The sequence below is a fragment of the Oncorhynchus nerka genome, linkage group LG8 (assembly GCF_034236695.1).
Source record: "Oncorhynchus nerka isolate Pitt River linkage group LG8, Oner_Uvic_2.0, whole genome shotgun sequence".
In the NCBI taxonomy this organism is placed as follows: domain Eukaryota; kingdom Metazoa; phylum Chordata; class Actinopteri; order Salmoniformes; family Salmonidae; genus Oncorhynchus; species Oncorhynchus nerka.
The window spans coordinates 24450656-24462801 of record NC_088403.1 but is presented as its reverse complement, the minus strand read 5'-3'; the positions used below and the strand labels follow the sequence as shown (position 1 = coordinate 24462801).

Below are 12146 nucleotides of genomic sequence, written 5' to 3'. Positions count from 1 at the left end.
AAGCAAAATGAAACCTTGACAAGAGGCCAACTGCCCTGCCAAAAAGTTTGGCTAACAATGCAGAGTACAAGAGAAAAGCCCACTAAACAAACTGGACAGCTTCACAGGTACCGTGTTATAACATGTATGTGTGGTCTGATGGTGTAGTAGAATCCCTGAGGGGATGCTATGGCTATATGGTTCATACAGGCTATGTAGCATATTTGGACATCGAGTACTAGGAACAGTTGACACACAAACCCTGAATAATAAAGAGAATATGTGAAACCACACACACACAGCCCCGCAGAAACACTTCCAGACAGTAACTGGAATACATGACAAGCCAGTAGCAGCACAGTAGGGTAGCAAAACTAGGCTACTCAAACGAGTGGACGTGCCACGTGTCAGCATGTTAAAGTACAAACACACCTCTCCAATGCTCCAACCCTCCCTCTCCTTCTCTCTAGACACCCCGTCCCTCCTAGGGTAAAGCAGCAGTACAGTACCTGGTGGAGGCAGTCGTTCACCCCTAGTCTCCCCCGCGTGCTGCACACCATGACCTCTCAATGCTCGCTGTGCAGCACTTCCTTAAATATGGTATTGGCGCTCAAGCACCAGGAGCTTTGTGTCAAACTGAAAACATAAGTGCATGTAAAAAGGTCTAGGGGCGGGCCCCAGGGAAGGTGTGTGTACATAACTTGCTGAAACACACACACACACACACACACACAGAGAGAGAGATCACTACTCTTCCCAGGGCAGAGAAGTATCCCAACCCAAATCCAAAGAAACTTTAAAGTAGGCCACTGAAAACAGTGTGAATGATTTACTAGAGTCAAATCTATACTTCATAATCAGGGATTTGCAGGGATGCAGCATGCATCATTCAGTGGTGAGAGAACATTCTCATTCATGTATTAAAATGAAATCAGTGATCGTATGAGGAGTCATTAAAATGGCCTTTCTTGTGTTTTCATGGGATAGTTCCTCTGGTGAGAGGGGGGATGATAGAAAAAGGAGAAGAGAACAGACATGTGATGAGCGAGTTTGTTTGACGGATGGTGAGGGGCCATGTTTGGTCTCAGTGTGAGTGGCCAAAGGGACTGAGACTGACTACATCAATCATAGCTGTCTCATAGGAAGTCGGGGACGAAGGCAGAGAGACACAGAGCCAGAGTAGATGATGCTATAGTCAATCAAACACACAAAAGTCACACAAAAATCTCACACACGTCTAGGGGGAAGCTATGAGATGTGAGACACCGGGAGACTCAGAGAGCAGAGACAGCAGAGAGACAACATAGATGGAACGGAGGTTTCAATTAAACAGACAGCTAGGCATGTGCTAATCATAGCTCACAGCTCAAGAGAGAGCTTAATATGGAGCAAGAGATCACACACACAGAGAGAGAGAGCACTTCTGCACAGCCAGAGGCAACGCCTTCACTGCCATGGCGACGCACTGTAGCCGTCAGCGAGTGCACGCAAACTGTGCCCCGTGTGTCGCTGGGTAGCTAGAATAACACACATGGCAGCCGCGCACAGCAAGTCACGACACACACACAGTCTGCAGCCACAGCGCATCCCCCTGCTCGTCACAACGCTGCATCTTTCAGAGGGAGGTGGAGAGAGTGACTGCTCCTCTGGGAGTAGTATTGCTGTTCCTAGGGTTAGCAAGTTAGCACACTAATGCTAACCTCAGCCCTGTGTTGAGAACACGAGGGCCTCGAAGAGTACCAAGGATCTGTGACTTGTTTTATCAGTAGGGTGGAAGGAAGAGGGCTAGATGAGAACTACCCTGGTCTGTGGGCACGCTGGCAGTCGGTAGTCTTGTGTGTGTGTGTTCTACAGACAGCCAGCTATACTCTGTGCTCCCGCACATTGGAGGCCAAATTCAAGCTTGCATCAGGCAGGGGGTAGGTCGCCGCAGGGCGGAGAGAGAAGGATAGAGAGAGAGGGCTTAAAACCCGCCCCTGTGAACAGAAGGGCTCTGGGCTGAGACACAGCCCTATAAAAAGCTGACTGGAAGGGGGAGGAAAGAGGTGAGCGCGACGGGAACCATTTAAGACGCCTTAACCGCAAGAGGGCCACCTGCCATTCAGCCCGGTGACCATGGCAATGGCCCCTGCGCATTGCGGAAGGGAGACATTGGGGGAGGTTGTCATGGCAACCAGATGTGGCCGACTGCAACAGCTCTTAAGGCTGGGGGAGAGTGACACGGCCCCATTTAAAGAGACAAGCCCTCTAAAAGGAGACCTTTCTATTCTTCAACCACAGGAGCACAGAGGAGGTCTCTCTTATTTGTCTGTAATACTTTGCCAGTATCCCCGAGGAGGGTATAGGGAATACTGTGAGGAGGGTGGTATGTTGTTGCTGCCATGGTGCCAGGCTCCACTTCCCTAACAAGGTGCACAGCATACAGACAAGAATCAGGTGCATCATTTTCAGAGTAAAATTCTCCCTCCACCTGGTGGTGTCATTCTAAAATCATGACATTAGCTACACTGACATTGTATTACACAGAAGCAACTCAGAAATAGAAATTGAACAGTAAGGGTGTGTGATGCTAGATAGTCAAATACAACATATGCTGTGCTTATAAGTGACAAGCTCTTCTGCCTCATATCTTCTCTACAAAGTGTGTTTTGTCATATATGGAACTTGGATGGTCTGGTCAGATTAACAGCTAGGACATTGAGAATGTTTATGGGAAGTGATGGTGTGAGACGGTGAGTGCTATGTATGTGATCAATGGCAGTGATTGACCAGGCCTGTCCCTTACAGCAGACAGCAGGGCTATGGAGCCCCTCAGCAGGACTAGAGCAGAGAGAATGCATCACAGAGACACAGAGAGTAGATACACACACAGAGACAGAGATACACAGAGACAGAAAGCACTTAAGGCCGTAAGGGGGAGATATGGTCGACAGACAGATGACAGGCCCAATTAAAGTGAATGAGGAAGCGGGGGAGAAAGGATGAAATAAAAAGAGAGAGCGGGTGAGAAAGAGATGGGAGGGGGGGGTGACAGCAGCAGACAATGGAGGAGAGGCAGAGAATGAGTGAAAAAGAGAATAGAGAGTAAGAGAAGGGTGAGATGAATCATGAGATGGTGGGTTGGGCCTGAAGGAGACCTTCTCCCTTACCTCACCTCGCTCATCAACTCATCCCTGACCGCTGGCTACGTCCCTTCTGTCTTCAAGAGAGCGAGAGTTGCACCCCTTCTGAAAAAACCTACACTCGATCCCTCCGATGTCAACAACTACAGACCAGTATCCCTTCTTTCTTTTCTCTCCAAAACTCTTGAACGTGCCGTCCTTGGCCAGCTCTCCCGCTATCTCTCTCAGAATGACCTTCTTGATCCAAATCAGTCAGGTTTCAAGACTAGTCATTCAACTGAGACTGCTCTTCTCTGTATCACGGAGGCCCTCCGCACTTCTAAAGCTAACTCTCTCTCCTCTGCTCTCATCCTTCTAGACCTATCGGCTGCCTTCGATACTGTGAACCATCAGATCCTCCTCTCCACCCTCTCCGAGTTGGGCATCTCCGGCGCGGCCCACGCTTGGATTGCGTCCTACCTGACAGGTCGCTCCTACCAGGTGGCGTGGCGAGAATCTGTCTCCTCACCACGCGCTCTCACCACTGGCGTCCCCCAGGGCTCTGTTCTAGGCCCTCTCCTATTCTCGCTATACACCAAGTCACTTGGCTCTGTCATAACCTCACATGGTCTCTCCTATCATTGCTATGCAGACGACACACAATTAATCTTCTCCTTTCCCCCTTCTGATGACCAGGTGGCGAATCGCATCTCTGCATGTCTGGCAGACATATCAGTGTGGATGACGGATCACCACCTCAAGCTGAACCTCGGCAAGACGGAGCTGCTCTTCCTCCCGGGAAGGACTGCCCGTTCCATGATCTCGCCATCACGGTTGACAACTCCATTGTGTCCTCCTCCCAGAGCGCTAAGAACCTTGGCGTGATCCTGGACAACACCCTGTCGTTCTCAACTAACATCAAGGCGGTGGCCCGTTCTTGTAGGTTCATGCTCTACAACATCCGCAGAGTACGACCCTGCCTCACACAGGAAGCAGCGCAGGTCCTAATCCAGGCACTTGTCATCTCCCGTCTGGATTACTGCAACTCGCTGTTGGCTGGGCTCCCTGCCTGTGCCATTAAACCCTACAACTCATCCAGAACGCCGCAGCCCGTCTGGTGTTCAACCTTCCCAAGTTCTCTCACGTCACCCCGCTCCTCCGCTCTCTCCACTGGCTTCCAGTTGAAGCTCGCATCCGCTACAAGACCATGGTGCTTGCCTACGGAGCTGTGAGGGGAACGGCACCTCAGTACCTCCAGGCTCTGATCAGGCCCTACACCCAAACAAGGGCACTGCGTTCATCCACCTCTGGCCTGCTCGCCTCCCTACCACTGAGGAAGTACAGTTCCCGCGCAGCCCAGTCAAAACTGTTCGCTGCTCTGGCCCCCCAATGGTGGAACAAACTCCCTCACGACGCCAGGACAGCGGAGTCAATCACCACCTTCCGGAGACACCTGAAACCCCACCTCTTTCAGGAATACCTAGGATAGGATAAAGTAATCCTTCTCACCCCCCTAAAAGATTTAGATGCACTATTGTAAAGTGGCTGTTCCACTGGATGTCTTAAGGTGAACGCACCAATTTGTAAGTCGCTCTGGATAAGAGCGTCTGCTAAATGACTTAAATGTAATGTAAATGTAAGACGTTGGTATACTCACTCTGAGCCTGCAGCCATTTCCAGGTATGAGGTGTCTGCTGTGTCCACCCCTACAGGGATCACTATGCTCATGACGTTCTTTGCTGATCAATTCTTGTCCTACTGAGTCCAGAGCATGGGAGTCCAAAACACTGAGGCATGCCAGCCACAGCACTCATTGCAGACATCTAAGTGCATCCACAAGGCCTGCCAACACAGAGGGAGAGAGAAAGACAAGGGAGTTAGCATGGTGACAGTCACCTATCTGAAACTAGATCAGACAGACTGAAAACTGGGATATTTCCAGGAATCACCATGATTCATAAATTCAGCTGTGTGAGATGTAGGTACTTGCTAACTGCTAGTAACATGGAAAATGAACCGCATGATAGGAATTTCCCTCGCAAAGCTCTCAAAGAGAATCCTCGCCCACCTCACTGGCTACCTGAGACATTCATGGATGCAAGGGGGTAGAGGAGCAATATACACAGACTGCCAGGAATGCAGGATGCTGCGGTGGCAGTGTTCCACCACAAGGGGGTGTGAGAGAACACAGAGCTCTGACTGGCGGCCATTAATGTAGGGGAAAGAAAAACGCAACACTGAGAGGCCATCTTTTCACCGAGCTTTATTGTTCTATTGAGCAGAACAGCACACGCACGCACACACACACACAGACATACACTCTCGCTCTCTCAAACACACAATCCTTTAACGCTGTAATTAGAGCTGTCACAAGCCCCTGGCTGTCTAGATGTGAAAGCCAGTGTTAAATAGGCATCTTGTCTCACTCTCCCCATCTCACACTGTTTGTTCAGCATTGCAGGTGGACAGAAGATGCATAGAAAGACTAAGTCAATAATTAACTCCATTAGGTGTCAGACAGACTGCAGCCCCTCTCTGATGAAGAGAGAAGTAGGACGAGGGACTAAATGGTTGGTTGACAGACAGAGGTAGCCATTCCCGCCAACAGGCAATAACAATGCTATGTACATAGATTAAATAGACCTGTCCCAATTAGCCTAAACACAAACGGTGGGTGCTAATGTACAGGCTATTATAGCTTATAGCCTACGTAATGCAATGCATGTGTCCAGACAGGGCCATATGCGCTGGCCCTGATACTGAGAGCACAGCGTTGTTGATAAGTGGGATTAGTGGGAGGGACAAAATAGGATGGAGTTCACACCTCTGTGTGTGCGTGCACCAGCCCTATAGCAAAGAGGGCTCATCTCAGACACAGTGCTATACAAATCTGGACATTTCAGGTTTACTAGACCACTGAAACATTTTTACAGTCTCTTTAAACAGCAGGGCCCATATCACAACACAGCTTTGTGTGGCTCAAATAACAATAGAAACCAATTGTTGGTGGAACATTTCCCAGTAACAGGGCTCTTAGCCAGACCACTGAAATGACATAAAACCCCTTTGTGGTATCTCAAAGGCTCACTATGTTTTAGTGTAGTAAAAATCCCTTCCTTCGGAAACAGGCCGTCTGTTTCCAAGAGTTTTGCTGTGATCGTCTCTGCCTCTGTCGAAGAGAATCCTGCTGTCACTGCTCAGGAATGCACACACACACAGCTCATAAACCCCCCCCCCCCCAGACAGATAAACCAAACCACCTCCCCTTCTAGACCCTTGCACACATTCCTTTGCTGGGAGGCACCCAGGGGGGCAAGCACACACACAGCTACAGGCACTGCACCAGGGGCCAGACACATTCAAGACACACAAAAGGGGGGTTGGAAAAAGGCTAACGAGGACAGTACAGCATTCCTGACTAAATCGGAGTGCTGTGAATGCCTCCGACGCTCCTCCCACTTCCTTTAGCGGAGCCGTCTGTCACACGGGACCAACATGCCAAAAAAAGCAGAGGAAAAAGACAAATGCTCCCTCCACCTCGCTCCTTCTGCCCTCCCTTGCTGTGCCCCATCCACCCCACCCCCGCCGGATCTCTCTCCTCCCTGCACTTCCTAAATAAACCTCAGAGCATGGAAGGGAAGGGGAGTGCCGCAGACAGTGCTCCTAATTACAAAGAGAGAGAGAGAGAGAGAGAGAGAGGTGAGACAGGCTGAGCGAGAGGCCGAGAGAAATATCCATATCCAATATCCAAGTAAGCATTAGCAATATGTACATTGTTACAGCATGCCAATAATGCAAATTGAATTGAGAGAGAGAAAGGCTGAGAGAAAGACTGGTGAAGGGGAAAGGGGAGCGAGTACAAGAGGGAGATGGGGGTGAGAAAGACAAAGCAAAACATTATAAATGGCAGAACACTAGCTCGTCAAGCGAGGAGGAAAGCTGCAGCTCTCGTCCCCCACTCCCCCTTGCGTTCTGTCTGAAGTTCTCTCATCACGGATCTCACAGCGCTGCAGGGAGCCTTCCAAATGATCCATCTACCCTCTGTTTGGGAGAGGGGTGGGGGAGGTGCCCAAACTCCTGTATGGGCACTAGGGTTCCTCTAGCACAGGCACAGCAGCCTTCTGAGACTGTGTGAGAGTAGAGCAGAGACGAGAGCTGAGCCCACTCCACCCCCTCTTCTCATTTTCCCTCCTCCCTTTCCCAATCTCCCCTCCCTCACTAAGGCCATAGTCACGTCATTGTGTGGGGGAATAACTTTCCTTTTCAGACAGACCAGTCACTCTACTAAATTCAGCAGGGGAAACACACACACGCTCCCTCGTGCTAGGCTAGTTGGAGCCACTGTACGTCAGAGCTTGTTTTCATTGAGGCTCTTTGGGCCAAGTCTCAGTGTTTGATTTTGAGCCGGGAGAAGAAAACGATGGACATAAAGACAGGCTTCTAACTGAAGCTGCGCTCCTCCTTCCCTCTAAGTTCCCTACAGAGCTGAAGTGACTTCACACCATCCTCATAGGCCGAGTCATCGCAGCAGCCAGCCATGAGCGCACACACACCAAAATAAAAGACACTCCTATACACTGGAAAAAGGCACCATCAGAATGTCACAACCCTTCCTTTCACAGTGCCCAAACAGGGCTACTCTCTGCAGCAGCTGTCCTTCATTAATCACGGTGCCCATGCTGCCAGGGCTCCCTCTGTGCTTTACCTCTGAAGGTGAAACCATGCATCAATAATACGGGACATTAGAGATGTAGGTCTACATTGTGTATGCGTGTGTAAAAGATTGGGCACCACTAGCAGCGAATAGACAAGTTCCACTGTGATGTTTACCCATTGACCACCTATAGCGCAGCAGCAAACTGCCCTAAAGGGCATTGGAGAGAGAATGATATTGCATCGTCCACATCCACGCTCTGCAGAGCACACTAACCAGCAGACAATTGCCCCAGGCCAGCACTGTGTGTGCGAGAGAGAGAGACTGTGTCCTAGAGGCTACTCTACACACTTTGGGCTTGTACCCTGTCAAACAAACACACACAGAGGGTAAAGGAGGGATCTCCCATCTCGGGTGCAGGGTACAGCCAGCCAGGGTTTTCAGTGCAGAACATCCAGGTTCTGACAGCTGGTCTGGGGCAGCCCTGCTCTGGCCTACTCTCCCTCCATACACCCTCCTCTCCCGAACACAGCACGGCCCCATTTGACATTCTTAAATCTGATAAGGATGACCGATGAGAAACAAAATCTTGGATTTGCATCGAGCTCGCCTGTCCACCTGTGTGACTCAGTCTTATCTATATTAGGAAGGAAAGGCCAACTACTCAAACCAAATCAAATTAGACTGACAGGCTCAAATGCAGCTTTTCTGTGCCTGGTGTTAATTGTCGAGAAATTGGGTCGCAATTATCACAATTGCAACATTTGGTTAAAAATGAGGCCTAGGTTTTTTTTGCCCATATCGGGCAACCCTACATGGCAGTGTGGAAATGATCTCAAATGAGTGCAGGAAATACAGAAATTTATTTAAAAAATGCAAGAAATGGTTTTATAGTGTTTTCAACCTCATCCCAAAATAATCTGAATGGAGAAAGACTCATTGAAATCACCCTAGGGCCTCGCACTACTCATAAAGCTAATTCAAAAGTTTTTTCTTTTTTTAAACACTAAATACCATCAAAAATAAAGTGATTTGATATTTTGGATATTTTTGCCACCTAGCACTGGTCAGACACTCCAGCCCCATTACAGCACAGTTCCATGATCGATTTCACACCTGGCGTTATATCACCAATCACCACATTCACCCTCACCTCCACTGAGTCTGCCCAGTACCCAGCGTGCCCTGCACTAAAGTAAGTAGTGTTAGCATGTAGCACAGCAACAGGAAGTGGGCGGGGCTAGGGAAGTATCAGGCCACCTATTTGGGAGGTAGTCCATTACAGCCCAGCACAGCAAAAACAGTTTACCTGAACCCTGTTTCCCTCTCCTCCTCTTGTGTGACCTACACGACCGTGCTGGGCCTCAGAGCAGGGCCAGACTCCCATGAGCTACTAAAGGCATGACTCTAGCTCTACACAGAAAGGAGGACACTGGAGGCTTAGTGCCAGGCAGCCCCACAGGGTAAAACTACCTAGGCTGGCAGTGTACTTTTGTCAGCCAGCTATATCTATACAGATGATAGTTTCAGGATGGAGTCTGTTGTTCTCCAGGGACAGAGGGAGCAACACAAACACAAGTGGCACTCTTTACAGTGGAGGATGAGGCAGGCAGAGAGGAAGTCAATAGATTCTCACTAGCCCCACTGAGGTGTGGCCTTCTTCTTTCCTAAACTTCTGCCCTACCCAGTGCAGTAAACATCCTGTATAATGAACCCCTTCACTTCCTCACTCTGTGGCCCACTGTCCTGGCTATTGGCAGCTCAAAAAGCCTTCATGACTTCTCTTATTGAACCCTTCATGGATGCGTGTGTGCTCCTGGGATTGAGGTGAAAGGAAAGGTGCCACCCAGCAGCAAGAGCTCCCTGCCACGCACTCCTCTGTCCCCCAGGGGGGAGTGGCAGGCAGGCAGGCCACATCTCCCTGTCTCTGTCAACACAGCCAGCGAAACACCATATCAGGTATTTACAGCTGTGTAAGAGTGTGCAGAGAGGGGGCACCCACCAGGGGAGCGAGGAGAGGGAACCAGAGAAGGCAGTGTGAGTCAGTGTGTGAGGCAATTTGAATATGGTGCAGATAGGGAGACTGTTACAACGCTACGAGACTGTGACATGGTTATGGTAGCATGGCGTCTAGCACCAGGACAGAGCGCAGGCCACTGTCCCTTTAAGAGGAAAAAGAGGTAGGTTACTGTGGATTGTGTATTATATAGCAGCCTCTGATTAGACACAGCAGGCCCGCTCTCATCCAGTATTTATGTCCACTCAAAAGTGATAATTTTTTTACTGAATTCAGGGAGGCCAACATCAGGGGAAACAGATTTTTACTGTGTCAGCTACATCCATACACAAAGGCCTCGTTACTTGTCAGAGGGTTCCAAGTCTGCAGTTGTTCTGACGAACGGAGCGGTTCAAGCTGGTGTCTATTTTACTTCCCGACAGGGGCCCCAAGTCTCCCAATGTCTCTCTGCATCTAGGTCTCCACTGCATGAGTGACATCACAAATGTATCATGACATCATTCATTTGGTGGAGAATGAATCCCACGATGCAAAGCTAAGCTGTGGAAATACTAGAGGGAGCAGCATACAGCAGTCTGAGGCCTTACATTACCCCCACTGTTGACAGGCATTTGTGAAACAAGCACCTGTGTCAGTGAAAAGAAAGATCAGGAGTCACAAGCAAATGAGTGCCTTTATCAGTGTGTCAGTCAGTCAGCTGTGGCAGCGACCTACACAACTCTCACTAGGCTCCTCTGGAGAAAGAGGGCAGCTGCACAGCCTCACTGTGGGGAAAACTGAAAACACCTCTGCCTCCAATGATTTGGCCTCCTGTCCTCAATTGGCAGAGGGGGAATTAACATAACCCTCACCTCATAAGGACACAGAAGCCTAATTAGTGCCGTCCTGGAGAACCAAAACAGAATAGATTAATGGCCGTCTCTCTCGGCAGTCTCCATCCAAGATGGCCACAAATCCGGATAATTTTCTGTTAATGTGAGGAGGAGTCTCGTCTTAGGCTATGGCAACATGGGGTCATGAGGAGAAAAGGAGGAGAGAAAAAAAAAAACACTGGGCGACTGTCTCAAACTGGCATTTGGACAGAGGCTGCCAAAGTTTGCGCCACAGAGAAGTATCCAGCTTCTTTAGTTTGTCTCACAGGCCAGAAGGGAGGAGGGAATGGAGCGGTGTGGAGCTGCCTGCCTCACACCACCCAAAAGCTAGAACCACCACCAGGGGACTGAGGCATACTACTGGGAATGGGGCCTGAGCTGATGGAAAAATGTCACAACACATGAAAGGAAAGACATGCATTGTCAGGAGAAGATTGTTTGGGCAAAGTGGAGTCACGTGTACGTGCAAGGTGTAGCCAGGCAGATTTAAAAGGTATTGTTGTGGCACTGGGGCTCCTTCTCATTTCTATAATGGGTGATATAGAGCTCCTCGCTGGCCAACTCTCAACACAATCACAAAAACAACAGACAAAAAAACCCTGGCCATTTATTTTCATTGTTGGGTTATTTGATGACGGGCATCTGTTCTGAGCCTGTGAGGAGCTGAGAGGGCAAGAGGAGGGCAGCAGGTCTTTGTCAATGTCAAAGGGAAATAACCAAGTCACAGCTGTTGTTTCATTCCCCCTTCACAAAACTCAACACCTCTGACCACCAGGTAGGACTTGGGAAACAGCCTGTTGTTTATCTATTCATGAATTTAATGTGAATTAGGCTAATTCAAATTAGGCAAATCCGAATTGGAAAATACAATTGAGACAAAGTAGCCTATGTTCCAAAGAGCTAGGCCAAACCACACTGAAATCTTTCTAGCTAATTTAATGACAGTTTCTTGTACTAGGCATACCCGAACACTGGTAAATATTACACAAGCACATCGTTCCAGCCATAATGACACACACCATGGTTGTTGTGACCGGTTTCCTCTATGGTTCATATCCACAATCAGTGGCATGCTTTCCTTCTCAGTCGAGCTGACCTTTAGAAAATCACTACTTATTAACTACATTTTAGAGGTCGACCGATTATGATTATTCAACGCCGATACCGATTATTGGAGGACCAAAAAAACCAGAGACTGATTAATCGGCCGATTTTTTATTTGTAATAATGACAATTACAACAATACTGAATGAACACTTATTTTAACTTAAATAATACATCAATAAAATCAATTTAGCCCCAAATAAATAATGAAACATGTCCAATTTGGTTTAAATAATGAAAAAACAAAGTGTTGGAGAAGAAAGTAAAAGTGCAATATGTGCTATGTAAGAAAGCTAACGTTTCAGTTCCTTGCTCAGAACATGAGAACATATGAAAGCTGGTGGTTCCTTTTAACATGAGTCTTCAATATTCCCAGGTAAGAAGTTTTAGGTTGTAGTTATTATAGGAATTATAGGACT

The 12146-nt window shown here is 48.6% G+C and overlaps 1 protein-coding gene across 1 annotated transcript in view; it reads right to left on the bottom strand.

Annotated features, from left to right (window-relative positions):
* Positions 1–12146, bottom strand: part of LOC115132988 (inactive histone-lysine N-methyltransferase 2E-like) — a 32722-nt gene that overhangs the window by 16895 nt on the left and 3681 nt on the right. The window contains 1 exon segment of the mRNA XM_065021556.1: positions 4738–4922. Within this exon segment, the coding sequence (XP_064877628.1) occupies positions 4738–4808 (71 nt within the window). The 5' untranslated portion in view covers positions 4809–4922.